The 17,926-nt window shown below is 40.5% G+C and overlaps 1 protein-coding gene across 4 annotated transcripts in view; it reads left to right on the top strand.

Moving 5' to 3' along the window:
* Nucleotides 1–16,755: 16,755 nt before the first annotated feature.
* CMC1 (C-X9-C motif containing 1) overlaps nucleotides 16,756–17,926 on the top strand; it is a 101,966-nt gene continuing 100,795 nt past the window's right edge. For all 4 annotated transcript variants that reach the window (XR_014494079.1, XM_083376169.1, XM_083376167.1 and 1 more), the window contains exon 1: nucleotides 16,756–16,890. Coding sequence is in view for 3 of the 4 variants with exons in the window: in XM_083376169.1 (XP_083232295.1) it covers nucleotides 16,848–16,890 (43 nt within the window). In the remaining variant the exon portion in view is untranslated. The remainder of the gene's footprint in view (nucleotides 16,891–17,926) is intronic.

The raw sequence follows: 17,926 nt of genomic DNA, 5'->3' as shown, positions 1-17,926 counted from the left end.
TGTCCCAGCCTATGTGCCTCCTTGTTACTTCACAAGGCAACCCCTAATTTAGCAGTAGACTAGATAAATAAACCCCTTTTTATTGAAGTTACAGACCTTGTCTGTTATGTATGTAGTGATGCCAGGCTGGTGTAGACACCATACACCAGGTGGCCTGATTGGTCAACCTGTCCGGCGGGAAAGATACAACACTGGGTTGGGTGTTACCTGGCCGGCGGGAAAACAGAGCAACTGGGTTGGCTGATTTCAGGGGCATCAGTAGCATTAAAGGGGGCACCGGGGGTTGGGCTACATCTTTTTCCATCTTGTAATCAATAAACAACATCACGTATGATGTTGGCTCGTTATTGTGTCCACGCGACCGCGCACGACATAACATTGTCCAGAAACAAAACAGAGCACGAACCAACAGGAAATAAATCACTGGTAAAATAAACAGTCCATCATCTCTTGACACAGCTTTGCAAACGGTTGCCTCCAGAAACCAGCCCTGCCCACACATACCCTTTTTGTTACGCAGCCTCCAAGGTGTGGCTTCTCACTGCTTTCTCCTTCTCCCCTGGAATCGACCCATTGCATCCTTCTGATTTACTTGTGTGACCTGTCTATGTTTATGTGCATCTCTGAGGTCTTCCAGCTGTGCTGCCTCCGAGTCTGACTCATCCTCTCAGCACAGCTGGCTTTTGGCTTGACCACGAGTGGAGGGGCCAGGTTCTTCCTCACTTTGTAAGTCTTGTAACTCATCAGAGACTTCCTCTGACTCTGATGGCTCCCCAGGCCCCTGCTCCTCCTCCTGTTTCCCCGGACTCAGCTGCCAGGATCACAGGCTGGCATGGAATTACAAGAAAGTTTTTAAGACTTAAATTGCCTAGTAAAAAATTAGGACCAAAATTCCTTGGACCCTTCCCCATAATTCGAATTATAAACCCTGTCACAGTAGAGTTAAAACTCCAACTTTTGGGGAAAATCCATCCTGTTTTTCACTGCAGCCTCTTGAAACCTTAGTGGGAGCCCTCTTTAAGACCTCCTCCAAGACAGGCACCTGGTCCCTTTACAGTGGAGGGAGAGACCCATTATGAAATAAAACGAATCCTTGACTCTAGGTTATACAAAGGAAAATTACAATATTTGATACAGTGGAAAGGGTACCCACTGTCAGAGGCCACTTGGATAAAAAGTACTGAGATTAAAGCAGATAGATTGATATGTAAATTTTACGATATGCACCCTCATAAGCCTCAGGGAGATTCCTAACTCTAATTGTATTATATCTGTAAACAACTCTAATATATAAGTTAACAAGTTATACGATGAGGAAAACCAATCTGACAGGAGAACACGCGGGAACTTTGACAGCTGTCAAAGTTCCTCGCAGGGCGCAGGCGCGACCACTGACAGCTCGCGGCTGTCAAAACACCGAGCCATGCGGAAGCCGGAGCTGTCAAGTACAGATGACGCGGATTGGTCGGGATAGACGCGGCGCCAAAACGAACGATCCTGATTGGCCCTCACTGACAGCTGCTGGCTATAAAAGCCGGGCGAGTTATTCTGTTTTGTCTTGCTCTAAATAAACAGTTGTTAACGTAGCCTGTCGTCCCGAGTGGTCCTTCGGCTACTTCACTGGCGACGAGGATGGGATCGCTCCTGAGCTGAAGTCACGGCCGTGGAAGAGAGTTCCCGGCCAGAGCTGTCACGGGAAGTTTTAACTTCCAACGGAGCGAGACCTAGGACTGGACGACATGGCAAACTTCGGCCGCGTGAGGGAATTCGATACCCGCCATCCCGAGAGATGGCAATCACACCTGGGACAAGTCGAGGGATTTCTCCTCGTCAGCAAGATCACCGAAGACAGAGCAAAGGCCGCCGCGCTTCTATACATCAGCGGACCCCCAGTGTACGATGCTGCCGTAGGGCTGTTTAGCCCTGTACCCATCACCGAGGTCTCCTACGCGGACCTGGTAGACCAGCTCACTAAGCATTACATGCCGGCCCGCTCAGAACTGTACTGGCAGGTACAATTCGCCCTGAAGAAACAACGACCAGACGAACCCGCAAACGATTTCATCGCCGGGGTCAGACATGCCGCACGGAACTGCCGTTTTCCCGACCTAGAAGACCGCATTAGAGACCAGGTGGTGATCGGGTTGAGGGACGAACGTCTACAGAAGAAGCTGACATCCAAAACTGACATGAGCCTGGCAGAATTGACCAGAGAAATCATGGCCTACGAGTATAACCACAAGAAGAAACCGACTACCACGACCCCCGAGAGCCCAGCGACCGTATACCAAGAGAGCGCAATGCTCAGCAACAGCGACGAGTCGGTGGACTTCACGGACGGGGAAGCCCTTCAGCGCCGAATGGAACGCAGACAACAGAGAAGAAGCGACACATCGGATCGCCGAAGATCCAGGAACCCCCCTCCGCCACCGCCGCACTACGAGCAACGGGCCGCCTGCGCCAGCTGCGGGGGCAATCATGCCCGAGGAAGCTGCTGGTTCAGAAATGCTAAGTGCCACAATTGCGGGAAGACTGGCCACATCAAACCGGTGTGTCGCAGCCGGGGCCGCGACAACGTCAATGACTTGGAGGCCAATTCCCCAGGTAGGCCAGCTACCCGGGCCAACAGAGGAAAAACGACAGGGGCCCTTGTAGAAACCATTGATAGGGTAAACAGCTTAAGCTCAAAGGTGAGGATCAGGGTAAAAATTCAGGGGGTGCCCTGCCTCATGGAGGTGGACTCCGGGTCAGCAGTCTCCTTAATTTCATTTGAAACGTATAAGGAGATCTGCCAACAAACCAAGGGAAAAATTCCTCTGAAACAAACCCAGGTCCACCTAGCAGATTTCCAAAAAACCCCTATTCCTCTGGAAGGGAGGGCTAAGGTTGCTGTGGAATACAAAAAATTCAAGGGCCCTTTAGAGGTTCTAGTAACGCCAGGGAACCGCACCAACCTGATAGGACTGAACTGGTTCGGGCCTCTAGGAATCGCCATAACGGGGGTAAATACAGTCCAATCACCCAGTCTCGAAGCCGTTTGCAACAAGTATGCAGACGTCTTCGATGGCACGCTAGGGAAATACACGGGTCCCCCCATCTCTTTACAATTAAACCCAGCAATCCAGCCCATAAAGATAAGAGCTAGGAGAGTACCTTTTGCCCTCAAAGAAAAAATAGAAAATGAGCTAGAACGCCTCGTAGGTCTCGGGGTGCTCGAACCTACGGAGGGGGGAAGCTGGGAGACCCCAATAGTCACCCCTGTTAAACCTAACGGGGAAATAAGATTATGCGCGGACTATAAGGCGACCCTCAACCTAGCGCTCAGCCCCCATGCTTACCCGGTGCCAGCGGTAAGGGACGTATTTGCTTCCATCCGCTCCGGCGCCATTTTTGCCAAACTTGATCTCACGCAGGCGTATTTGCAACTGCCTGTCACAAATGACACCGCGGAAGCCCAGACAATTGTCACCCACCGCGGTGCCTTTAAAGTAAAAAGGCTCCAATTCGGCATATCGGCAGCCCCGGGTATCTTCCAGGGTATCATGGAGAAAACCCTGAAAGGAATACCCGGGGTCTGCCCCTATTTCGACGATGTGCTCATCGCCGGAGAAAATGAAGCAAACTTAGCTGACAGACTGTCAGCTGTGCTGAGCCGGCTCAGAGAAGCCGGTCTCAAACTTAAAAGGGAAAAGTGCTCCATTGGAGTCACTTCCACAGAATTCCTAGGGTACAAAATAGACGGCCAGGGCATCCACCCCACCACTGAAAAACTAAGGGCTATTCAAACAGCACCAAGCCCAAAGAATAAACAAGAACTCCAAGCCTTTTTAGGATTATTAAACTTTTATCACGCCTTCCTTCCCCACAAAGCCACTATCGCAGAGCCTTTGCATAGGCTCCTGGACAAGGGAACTGCCTGGTCCTGGACCAAAATACACGAAAAGAGCTTCCAATCATTAAAAAAGATTATTTGCAATAGCTCAACGATCACCCTTTTCAGAGAAGACACACCAATATGCATCGCTTGCGATGCATCTCCCTATGGGATTGGGGCAGTGTTAAGTCATTTATACAAGGACAGCACCCAAAGACCCATAGCCTTTTATTCACGCACTCTGTCAAAAGCAGAAAGGAACTACGCACAAATAGACAGAGAAGCCCTAGCAATAGTCGCAGGGGTTAAAAAAATTCATGACTACCTCTATGGGAGACCCTTTACTATATTCACAGATCACAAACCCCTGCTAGGGATATTCACGTGGAATAAAACAACACCTCAGATTCTCTCACCGAGAATTCTACGGTGGTCCACATTCTTATCTGCCTATTCTTATCAATTAATCCATAAACCAGGAAAGGAATTAGGTCACGCAGACTGCCTCAGCAGACTGCCAATTCAAAACAAGGACCCAGACCCAGCCCCAGCTGGACTGATTTTAGCAATTTCGCAACTCCCAGACTGTCCCCTCTCTGCAAAGATTATAGCTAACAACTCAGCTAAAGACAAAATACTCAGCAGAATTCTCAGGTGGGCCACAACAGGGTGGCCAGCACAAAACCCACACTCCCAATTCCAGCCATACTTCAACAGGAAAAATGAAATATCTTCACATAGGGGATGCCTGCTGTGGGGAAATCGAGTCATAATACCTAATAAAAACATAAATCAAACATTAGACATCTTACATGAGGGACATCCTGGCATTGTCAAGATGAAAGCGATGGCCAGGAGTTATGTCTGGTGGCCGGGCATTGACAAAGAGATAGAAAAATACGTGGGAGGGTGCTACACCTGTCAAGCAACACGAAACGAGCCACCCCAAGCACCAATTCACAAATGGGAGACTACAAAAAACCCATGGTCACGCATACACTTAGATTTTGCAGGACCTATCCAGGGACAGAGTTTCCTAATTGTAGTTGACAGCTATTCTAAATGGTTAGAAGTCACTCCCCTTAGAAAAAATACATCAGGAGCCACAATACGAGCCCTAAGGAAAATATTCGCCACACACGGCCTCCCAGACACCATAGTTTCAGACAATGGCCCTCAATTCACCTCTCATGAATTTCAGATCTTTGCTACATGAATTTCAGATCTTTGCTACGAAGAATTGTATTAGGCTGGTCACGTCTGCACCATTCCACCCATCGACGAACGGGATGGCAGAAATTATGGTGCGTTCCACAAAAGAAGCTTTGAAAAAATTCGTCAAGGGGAACTGGCAGCGGCGACTCAGCCAGTTCCTAATGTCACAACACGCAACACCATGCACAACAACGGGCAAATCACCGGCGGAACTAAGATGGGGGAGAAGGCTGATAACGCGGCTCGACAGATTACATCCTGACACCTACCCGGAAGAAAACGAGCACCCCCAACCAACCCGTACACTCAGACCAGGCCAAATGATATGGGCACGATCATATACAGATAAAAACAAATGGGTCCAAGGGACAGTGCTTAAACAAACAGGACCCATTTCCTATCTCATATCCACACAAACTCACGGCAATCTACGCCGCCATATAGACCAACTCAGACCCAGACAACCACCACACCCCCCAGAACTCCAACCGGAGGAACATGACCGACAACCCCCCCAGAAATAGTACCGATGCCTAACCAAGAGGAAGAGGGGCTAAGAGACGCGCTACCAGCAGAACCAGACATCGCCCCACTTCCACGCCGCTCCGACAGGAACCGAAGGGCCCCCGCCTACCTAAAGGACTACCAGTGGGCAGGTTCCAACGACCAAGGGGGAGGTAAGGGGTGTATTATATCTGTAAACAACTCTAATATATAAGTTAACAAGTTATACAATGAGGAAAACCAATCTGACAGGAGAACACGCGGGAACTTTGACAGCTGTCAAAGTTCCTCGCAGGGCGCAGGCGCGACCACTGACAGCTCGCGGCTGTCAAAACACCGAGCCATGCGGAAGCCGGAGCTGTCAAGTACAGACGACGCGGATTGGTCGGGATAGACGCGGCGCCAAAACGAACGATCCTGATTGGCCCTCACTGACAGCTGCCGGCTATAAAAGCCGGGCGAGTTATTCTGTTTTGTCTTGCTCTAAATAAACAGTTGTTAACGTAGCCTGTCGTCCCGAGTGGTCCTTCGGCTACTTCACTAATTCTTCTTCATTCTACAAGATTTCTCTTTTCTCTAGAGGATCCGACTGTCAATGCTGCAACTTTGTTTTCGGTTGCCAGAGTTGGGAGGTGGGATGTGTGCTTTTAAGGTTAGACATAACAATAAGTTGTCTTTTGGGAACCAAGCTCATTGCTGCTTGAGTTTTGGCAGCCTGAGCTTTCCGTTAGAAGGCCCGCCAATGTAGTTTATTGGAGAATGTGATTTATGACATACTATTGGGATGGGAAGTTCAACTTTGTAACTTTGTAACAGTTGGGACGGAATTTCAGTCATGGTTTCGCTTTTGATCATGCCGATACTTTGTAGCCAATAAATGTTCTTTAAGAAAACCTTTTGCCTTGGAGTTGTTTTTACTGGTCTCATCTATCGGAACCATGACAGGAAAAACTTGAACCATTCTGTTATACACAATATTTAGGCAGGTCCCATATCACAATGCTAGCTGAAACTGATCCAGGACTGGATAGCTAAAACTACATCCAACAAGTTAATCATATATCTGTATTCCTCCCTTCTTTCCAAATTCCTATTAAATATGTACATGTTTTTTTCATTCATTCATTTCTTTTTCTATCTGTACAATCAAGCTAGCCACTGATCCCTCCTTTCTCTTTTCAGGAAAAGTGAGAGACATCAAACACAAGTTGTTAAATAAATAACTGAAACTCAGAATAAATGTGCACTTTCTTCTTGCTCTAGCACTTTTATGGCCACCATCTGCTTAAATGTAGGAAGAAGTGACAATGTTCATTCTAGTCACTTGCAAAGCACCCTCTACTTGCTTCAAAACTACTGTTTGCCAGCACTTCCACGTCCTTTTTCATTTTAGTAACAACACGAGCTCTGATTGGCTAGAAAATTTCTATAAACCTACAGTGGAATATAAGAATAAAAGAGCTGTATACTTTAATTATTGTAGCATGAGAGCAACAAACATATAAGTAGAAAAAAAGAAAGTCTGCATTTATGTCAAAAGAGAGAATGTGGGAAAGGTGTGAAGGAATCAATTCACCCAAACACGAGGGAAACTAGGCAAAGCAAGATGATCAGCAAGCAAAGTTAAAAAAAGGGAAAACAATGAGAAGATCTAGCCACATATGAGTCGGCCAGTATGGTGAAACAAGAGGTTTGATTGAAGAAGAAATTATATAAACCCCTATTTTATTTTCAGTGTAACTTTGTAAAATAAGTTAGATAAAAATAGTGAATGGGTCAAGGTTACACAATGATTTCCAATGGCTAAATGAATATTTGAACCAGAATTTTATCTGATTTTCATTATGGTTAATCATACAATTAGTTAACGCCACTTATATATTTCACTACCTCCAATTCTCTTCTGATTCAAATCTATTTCAATAAATTTCACACTCATATTCTCTTCCTACCTAAATTGGTGTATAATTGTGTAGAGGACAATTGTTTATTGTATTAAAATACACAAAACACATTCAGCTAAAATAAAAACTATTTTACAAGGCTATAATTTGGCTTCAAAAAGTAAAGAAGATACTGGGAAAATATGTCTCTCATCTTTGTATATGGTATGAGCTTCATTTCAATCTACATCACAATATAGCAGTATGACATATGGAACTGGACCTTTGTTCTAAGCAGCCAATCATTGGTCAGAGAAGCAGTTGCTCATTTGAATTCCTACCCTTATAAAAGAGTACAACTAGGATGAAGTCACAGGCATTTGCGGGCAGACAGGCAGGCAGATAAGCAAGCAAGCAATCTTGGTATATGAAACAATGGCTTCAAGGAGAACAATGCGTAGAAGACCACGATACAGAGTAAAGGACAGACGGAGAAGACAGCTTGCCCGAAAGAGAAGGATGAGGAATAAGAAAAGGTTCCGAAGGAACATCCGCTCAACTAGAATAATTTCTAAATTGCCAAAGAGATTAAAACCCAGGAAGATCCGAATGAGCAGAGATGCTTGGGGTATGCTGCATTCCTATGTGGATGGCATCTATAGAAAAGTCTCTGGGGAAGCTGAACGCCTGAGAAGAAAAGATCGGCGTCCTTCCATAATTTCTTCAGATGTGCAAAGTGCCTTGAGGCAAGTCATGCCAAGAAAATACAATAGGCGACCTGCCTATAGCAAAACCCGTTAGAAAGCTAACCCTTTCCCTTCTTCAAGGTGGGTTTAAATCTACAAACAAAGAAGGGACAAGAAGAAAAACAGCCTGAGAGAAGCATTAATGTTCTGCCTGCCTAAAAAAATCAAACATGGCCTTCAAATTGCCAAAGAATCCTGTAACTTATCATTTTTTTCTTAAACCAACCTCACTACTTATTATTTGAAGAAGAAAAAGATCTAAGAGAGACCATCACTACAAGAATGTTGTCCACCATAATAAAATCAGACTTCCATTGAAGTATTTTCTATTACGTATGGAAGCAACTATCAGACTATTATATACCAACAATTTTCCATCTTTGTGAATCTTGAGTCAGCAGAAGAATACAGATGATATGTAGAAAATACAGGACTATGTGAGGTGTACGCTGAAGGAATGTTTCCCTTGCAATAAAACAGGATTGGCAGGATTATTCATGACATGTCTTTTCTTCATAATACTGCATTGAAATTGTTAGTACATGTGTGAGAGAGTAAATGGCTAGGTAAACTCATTTCAATGAACTGTGTAGCTGGGTAAGCTGTGCTGTCCTGCTTTATACATAAGTCATAAGAGAAGTTTCCCTGGCCTGAGGATTGCACTCTTTGTGGCTGCAGTACACTTCAGAATATAGTGGATAAGACTAGGAGAAAAACTAAATTTGATTTTATATTATTATGCTTAATATAAATATAGAAAGTATAATTACTCTCCAGTCACAAATTTAATAATGATTTAACTTAATTTAATAAGTTTAATGTTATGTTTTAATACTTTAAATTTAATAAATTTATTAATATATATTAATATTTATTAATTTAATAATAAATTAAAACAGATTTTAAATTTATTGAATTTGTAAGGCTAACAGTGGAGGAACTAAGCAGCAAATAATTATCTAGGGGGGAGAAATCAGACACAGTATAGTAGTTGAATTACAAAATGCATGACTATGGTTTGTTGGAACAGCTGGATCTTTGTAAACTTCAGGATTAGATTCATGTGGATCTCAGGTGGATTATTGTTCCAGAGGACAGGAGCAGCTACAAAGGCATATTTCCGAGATCCTATAAACTGATATTTCTTCAGTAAGAAGATACAACACATGACAATTCAGCCAATCCTTACAGGGTACACTGGAGAGAAGTCCCACAAATAATCAGACCCTAACATGAAAAGCTTTAATAATGACCATTAACACAATGAATTCCATCCAGAAGACAGCTGGCAACCAGTGCATCTCATATAGCAGCAGTATCACATTATATCAAAACTCAACTGTAACTCTGTGTCACTGCATTCAGAAACATCTGATAACAATTCAACAGCCCTAAAGAGAGGTGATTAAGCCATGTGTGACTGTGAGTGGGGCCTCATGATACCAAAAGATCCAATTGATGCATGAGATTAATCTGAACAAAGGTTCTCCTAACCCTAGCTAAGTTTATACACATGATTTAATACAATGTGTTAGTGCATCTGATGAGTGCCTTCTTCAAAATTCCATAATCATACAAGATAGTGACAATCCATTATTTTGGTGGCAACAATAATAATTTATTGCAATATTGACTTATCAAGCCTGAAACCCCTAATTTTACAAAAAAAAACCCTACTCCACTTGCAAGTCCTCTATTTTTAGGTCCTTGCTTAGTATTGAATTAAGTTTCCAGCAGTCTCAGATTGTGAATCTAACAGTAGATTACCCACACATAGTTTATGAAAATTGTATGCCAGCAGACTTATCAATGAATCTGGGTGGCTCACAACAATAAAAAATATTACAAGAAAATTAAAAAAAACATAATTGATGGTAAGCATGACAAAATGAAAATGAGGACACAATAGATCTATAGGTCATAAAACTCTGTTTCTGATGATGCAATAATAGTACTAATAAGGTGCCAGGTAATGTGAGACAACTCTTGAGTTTATTTTTCATGGATTTAAGGTTTTCTAATAAATGAACCCTAATGGAGAATTCTATAATTTTGACCAGATTCATTGATAAGTTATTACTAAAAGCCAAAAATACAGCAATAATTTAAGATGTCAGAATTTTTATTATACAACATGATTTCTACACCTCTAAATTCTTGCGAGAGGTAGGCTGTGAAATAAGATCCTTTTAAAGAAAAGGAACTCTAAAAATTGAATCCAGGTACTTTAAAGTAATACCTCTTTGGTAAATGAGTCTTGAGTTATTTTTCTCTATTTTCCAGATAATTATAATTTTGGCCTAACAAACCTTTTGAATTTTACAATATAGAAAGTTTTATTCCAACAAAGGGTCAAATAAGAATTCTACAATGGTCAAGATTAGATTGCATTTACTTCTATTCAAAGAAGGAAATGGTATAATGGTATACTACTAGAAGTAATACTTATAAAAATTAATAAAACATGCTGATTTTTGTTGCTTCTTGACAGACATATCAATATTATACGTATCTCTGAGATAATGGCAAAGGAACAAATTTATCAGAAAAATTTCCAGATTACCAAATATTTCAATTATTTTTATATATTAAGTACTTTAGAGATTTTTAGAATCAGAATATGCAAAAAAAAAAAAAAAGAAAAGCTCCAAATATTTAATCCCACAAATTCTGGGGGAGGATCTTGTGCTATAAAAAGGATTATTTGTTGTTGTTAGCTGCGAAGTCGTGTCCGACCCATCACGACCCTATGGACAACGTTCCTCCAGGCCTTCCTGTCCTCTACCATCTTCTGGAGTCCATTTAAGCTCATGCCTACTGCTTCAGTGACTCCATCCAGCCACCTCATTCTGTCGTCCCCTTCTATTGCCCTCAATCTTTCCCAGCATTAGACTCTTCTCCAGTGAGTCCTTCCTTCTCATTAGGTGGCCAAAGTATTTGAGTTTTAGCTTCAGGATTATAGTGGGCTTCAAATTGTATTATAAGCCACTACTATACTTTATAAACCATTTTGTAGAATCAGAACCATGATTCAATATATTCTGAAAATCCAGAGAATGGGTTGAGAAAACCACAATTAAATGAAGATGTGGTCAGACTGTTGTGCAAATATGGCCATACTGTTTTCAAATAGATAATTATTACCAGTTTAGATAATGCTCTTAATAATTATGGTTTGTCTTTCTCACAATGAGTTGCAAGAATCTTTTCTATCACCAAGTTCACTGGGAAATTTAACCAGGTAAAGCTCTAATTCCCAATGGTATATTTATGAAATCTCAAAATGAATCAATCTATTCACTGAAGGATCACACTTTTGACAGAGAAAGTCTGTAACAAAGAAGTAACCACACTCAACTAAACATGGAAAAATTATATAACTAGGAACCTTGAGACTGCCTTCAACACCAGGTTTCTCCAACAAATAATCAGACTGAAGATAGAAAGGGGGGGGAGAGAATCAGAACAAATCTCTGCTATCCTTCATAAATTTCCATTTATTTAAATCTAAATATGTTTCATAAGAAATGACAAAGTTAGATTAGCATCACATAAATTCTAGGTCTTTTAAACACATTGGCAATTTGTATGAAATCAAAAAGCAAATGATGCATTCTTTGTAGGCATCATAGTTCTTATAAGATTGAGGTTTCACCAAGGCACAAATGAACTGGTCCTCTCTTTTTGCATGACAATAACAAAAGCAATAGTAATGGTCTGGAACAAGTCTAATCAGTTGAGACTCAATTGTAGAGAGAGTATTTGATGGATGGTTCTTTTTTTCCCAATTCATTTTACCTGTTGTATTTATTTCCCCCCAGAAAAGACGTATTCTCTTATAGGATCAAGTTCACTTTTCAAATTTATTTTTCATCATACTCCTGGATTCAATATCTCAACTGTCCAGTTGTCGCTAAGTGATTATCTATCTAAACAGATACATATTTTGAAGCGATTTATGCTCTGGAAGTCTAGTTGGATTACTAAAATCCCTTTTGTGGGAAAATGAATTTGAAATATCCATGGCAGAATTTTTTAACATTCATTTACAATGTCCATCAAACAATGCTTTCTCCAGCATCCTCATAAATCTTAATGAACTCTTAACTGTATCCTTCATATCTTGAGAGCATATAGAGAAAGAATTGTACTAAGAATCAAGACTCTACAACCAACCTGAAAAACTACCAAATAATAATCTATGCATGTCCAAAGTGGTAATTAATTTCCCAACCTTCCCTGTCCCTTTGAATGCCATTAACATTGGTTACTTTTGCTTCTTATTTAAGGTCCTTTCATGATTCACTAGAGGACAATACATTTAATTGAGGCTTAGAAAAAAGTTACATAGTTATGTTTTGCAATTTCATTAGATATTATTGAACTCTTTGTCCAGAGTGATTTGACTTTTTATTTTATTTTGTTAACCACACATTGAATATATTATAGTTCCCTTTCTCTCAGATACAGAAGGTGTGGAGACTTCTGAAATAGATAATTAATCTCTTTTGCTATCTATAGTTTCATAGTTAACACTGTCTTGGTTGAAGTGTAAAAACACATTCGCACTTTAAAAAACGGGTGATTAGTTAATCAAATGACAATATGAATGGTAGACAAATACAAAAATGACTGCAAGGTGGAGCTATTTATGAGCAGCTACATTTTGTCCATGGGAAATGTATTCATTGTTATTTATTAATTGCAATTTCTTGTACTTTTGTGGCTTTGTATTCAATATGATTCAGCTTCATCATTATGGTCCTGCACCAGTTTAATCTGGCAATCTATTTCTTCCTTTGGCCACGTTCACTCAAACAGTGAACTGTAATGATTAGGGCAAGGATTTCTATGACATGTCATATTTTTTGTGTTATGTCATATTTTTGCTTAATTTTGTAACAAATGTCATATTTGATCATATTTTTGTCCTTGGCAATTCTTCTGTAAGCCAGCAAAGAAAGTGAGAATTTTCTTGTTAAGTTTCCCAACTCAGAGAGCAGTGTGTGTGTGTGTGTGTGTGTGTGTGTGTGAGAGAGAGAGAGAGAGAGAGAGAGAGAGAGAGAGAGAGAGAGAGAGAGAGCGGGGGTTCACCTGACCAGGTCTGTTTTACTTTCTTATTTGTTCCACAACTCAGGTGTGTGCATATTTGAGAAGGTGGTCACATGAAAGTTGCAATCTGATTTCACCATGCCTAAAAGTAGATATTCAGCCAGTGTAAAATTACAGCGTCTTGTTTAAGAATTTGGGGAGATTTTCAGTAGTGATGGTGATGTTTTGTTTTGTAAATTGTGTGAAGTTAAGGAACCGGCCCATAATCATTTTAATATTCAACATTGTGAACCCGCGAAATACAAGAGTTGTTTAATGAAATTTACTTTCACTGAAAATAGACAAGGCCTCTTTTTTGAGAGCTTTTTCTACAACTGCAGGTTGATCAAATACCCAGTTAGAATTTTGTAGGGATCTCTGTACAATGATGGTTCTTCAAATATCTTTTTAAGAAATTGGGAAATTTTGAGAAGTATACCAGCCACTTGATTCCAAATGAATCAGCTCCAAGGAAAAATTAGATCTCTGCCTGCTATGACAGTGAATTAGGAAAGATAAGATCTGATGATGACAACAATAAGAGATGGGTTTCAATAGATGAAACATGTAAGTGGAATGATATGTAGCCAGTGTTATTATTGGCACTATGAAATATGATAAGTCCTAGTGAAGTATTTCATCTAACGTGAATCTCTGCAAAAACTAAATAATTCCACTAATGCTATCCTCTCTGATGATTTTATGAAACTGCTCTGGCTGGATGGTGTAAAAAGGTGTAATATCCTTCTCTTTGTAACAGATGCTGCTCCAAAAATGACTAAAATAGCCAAAGGACTTAAACGTCTCTATTTTGAAATGGGGAAAACAAGTTTATTAACAAGTATTTCATATAGATATGCTATCTATCATACTTCCTTTTACCATTGCCTTCTGTCCTCCCACACAGAACAATGGGTTATATGTGTATGTATATATGTATGTAAGGGACGCGGTGGCTCAGTGGGTTAGGACACTGAGCTTGTCGATCAGAAGGTCGGCAGTTTGGCGGGTCGAATCCTGAGTGCCGCATAACAGAGTGAGCACCTGTTACTCGTCCCAGCTTGTGCCAACCTAGCAGTTCGAAAGCACATAAAAAATGCAAGTAGAAAAATAGGGACCACCACGGTGGGAAGGTAACAGTGTTCCGTGCGCCTTTGGCATCTAGTCATGCCAGCCACATGACCACAGAGATGTCCTCAGACAAGTGCTGGCTCTTCGGCTTTGAAATGGAGATGAGCACCGGCCCCTAGAGTCAGAAACGACTAGCACGCATGAGCAGGGGAACCTTTACCTTTACTATATATGTATGTATGCATGTATGTGTATGTACACATGTATGAGCACACACACACACACACAGCCACATACATACCCATCCTGAATATGTTTGTAGATTGTATATTGTTCTTACCTGATGGGATGCAGGCAACAGTATGTTAGTTTTTGCCCAGCTTTCAAACAGGGTCAACAAATAGGAGTTGCTAAGAAATATTGGAATTTACCGTACTTTAGGGCTATATTCATACCTGATTAGAGCATATAATGGACTTTTGTCCCCTTATAACCCCTCTCTACTTCCACATAAACCTAATACAAGGCATGTTGCCATACATTAAATAGAAATAGATGTCTTTTTGGAACTTCTCTGTTGTTTCCATCATTCATTAGATGATAGCAATACTATCTTAAATGCCTTACCATTTCTGAATCCAGTTTGCACATCTGGGCTTTCTCATTCCATATATTGTTAATTCATAGTTGCAAAGTCCTGAGTGTTATCTTAACTGATGAGATAAGCGCAACTCTTTGATTCTGTGAGCATTCTTTATATCATCTTTTTTGATATTGCAATATAACTTGGAAAACTTGAATGTAACTTGAAAAAAAGTTTTTTTCCTAATCCCTCAGCTATGATTTTTTCTATACATATTTACAAATTATATGAAGCACATTAATTACATTACTTCATAAGATTTTAAACAGCTCCCTTATATTTTATCAACTTCTGAAGCCCTATTGTTAGCAATATTTTCTAGGGGCCATGTATCTTCATTTCCAGAATGTGAGGCCTTTTGTTGATTAAATAAAGCTCCTCTAAGTTTTCATTCAAAGTATGTAGTCCATTTGATTTCTGTGGAGAGTTCAGTCATCTAGACCATGGTTCAATGGTGCTTTTCAAAAGGCAACTTGACTTTTTTTTCCTTTGAAGACATTTTGCTTCTCATCCAAGAAGCTTCTTCACCTCTTCAGAAAAAAACACCTTTGGGACATCCATTTGATTTCATTGATATCCATCTGATGATCTCTTTAGGTAAAGTTATTTTTTAGGTTATCAGAAAAAAGTATTTTCAAGAGAAATCTCATTACTATATCTTGGCAGAACATTGCTAGTCCATCACATACTTTATTTCATATACAAAATCCCTATTTTTTTGTTATTCCAGATGATTATTTACTACCAATTTTAGCATTACATGTAATTAATATTAAGCTTTTTTGCACTGTACTGATATTGTGTTGCAAATTAGCATAGAATTATTTAGTATTGGCTTCCTTAATATTTGTGGTTAGAGCATAGACTGGGATTAACATATTGACAAATTTGCCTTGAATTAAGAATAATTCTTTAAAACAAGAATGTGTGACATCCCCTGGCTGCTTAATGTATCTGAAGATAAATGCAAAACAAATGTTGTAGTGCCTGTGAAAGTGTGTAGATAGTATGAATATATGTGTACTTTTTAGGCAGAAGGTACTGTGCTGTTGACTGAGACCTGATATTTGCAGTAATGCAGTAAGAGATATACCAGAACAAATTAATGCTGCAAAGATATAGTATTGCATAAGGAATATTGTACTAAAAATTAATGTTTCAAAGATGCAATAGTTGTTTCACAGAAAGGAAATAGTGCAGGATAAACAGGAATGGCAAAAAAAACCAAGAGCAAGTAAATTATTTTCTGTATTATGAGGTGTCTTGTAAGGAAGCTAAGAAAGGTAAGAATTAAGAATAAATGGCTACTGAATGAATACGTACAGAACTACACTATGCAGAAGACAATGACAACTCCTTGCATAAGAAACTGCATGGATTTGTCCTTGGAACTATCCCCTCAAAAGTTGTTGGTGCCAACTTCACTCAGTCTTTCAATTTACACAGACACCCGTGATCTTTTCCTGAAAAGGGAGAAGATGCAACACTGATTCTTTTAACTCTTCTTGTTCTCTCTCTCTCTTTTTTTTAGAAACAGAACGAAACAGCCCGGAACGACTCCAGTTCCAGGGCTGGCTCTCCCTGGTCAATACCCTCCGATGCTTAGGGGCCGCTGCTTCGCACTTTCTGTGGGACCGCTCCTTCTGTACTCGCCGCAGAAACTCTTTGACGCAGGCGCCGTACGACCTCAGGAGGAATGTTTTTGTCTGGTGACGTAGAGGACGAACGCTGTAGAGGTCGCGCGGCGTTTCCACCGGGCGTTTCCGGGGCTGTGAGATTGCGTATGGGTTGTTTCCTGCTTCGAGTAGTAACTGCTCCTTATGGCAAAGAAGCTGCCGATGGAGTCTGTCAGTAGTACTGCAGGTAGGGGCAGTTGTTTCCCCTGCTCTTTTATGCACGTGAATCACAACGTTGTGGAGGGCTTCAGCAATGTCGTGGAGGGCTTCTACAATCAGCAGCACCTGCCCTTTCCCTCTCATATGTTGTAATTCTGCTTTTCTTTTTCTCTGTCTTTACACTGAGGCTTTCCAGATAAGTTGGGGTTACGGTTCCTAGCCAGCAAGGAATAAAGACCACGCTGGGTGGAAATTCTCACTGCACCTGGAGATGACTTTTAGAGGGAGAAAATACTGAGATTATCAAAGCAATGCTTTAACGTTCCATGCTTTCCTAGTAATCAGATTTCCACATTCATTGTACCATTCTTGAAACTGAGTTATTGTTAAGTCATTAAAGATTGAAGTTATATTAAAGAAGCAGTGTTGCTTTTTGACTAGATTTGTGAGTGGTTTTAGTGCCCCCACATATTTCACTTTCTAATGGACAAAAATGGTGCCAAGAATGTTGATCAAGGAATATTATTTTCATTTAAATAAAGTCAGAATGCAGTAGTTTTAAACCGTTTGTGTTCCCAAATAATCAGAATGCTTACATGTATTACTTACTTGTTCTCTTTAAACAATGTAGCAACTTAACATAAAAATATAAAAGGAACTGTCCTAAACCTTAGTTTAGAAGAGAAATAACCTAAAACTATGTTAAAACACTATTTTTATTAGCAGTGTCTGGATTTACAGAATACTGTGCAACTTTTGAATTTCTAAAGGAATGATCATCAGGTTAGGGTTGGCTGAGGGTAATGGAGTGCATTGTGGCTGAGGGTAATGGTGACTCAGAGATAATAGATTTCTAAGGGAGGCAATGATAGATACATGTCTCAAGCAAATAACTTAGTGGTTTGTATGATATCTTCTATGCTACAAATGTCCCTCAATATTTATAAACTGTATGATGCTGTGATAACATTGAACATGTTACATAGTTGGCAACTGCTTTTATTTCCCTTTTGTTTCCACTCCCCCCCCCAAGTTGTTGCTAAGGTTTTATTTATATCTTTTAC

Source organism: Vipera ursinii, assembly GCF_947247035.1.
Source record: "Vipera ursinii genome assembly, chromosome: Z".
In the NCBI taxonomy this organism is placed as follows: domain Eukaryota; kingdom Metazoa; phylum Chordata; class Lepidosauria; order Squamata; family Viperidae; genus Vipera; species Vipera ursinii.
The sequence above is the reverse complement of the archived record's forward strand: the minus strand, read 5'-3'. Positions and strand labels throughout refer to the sequence as shown.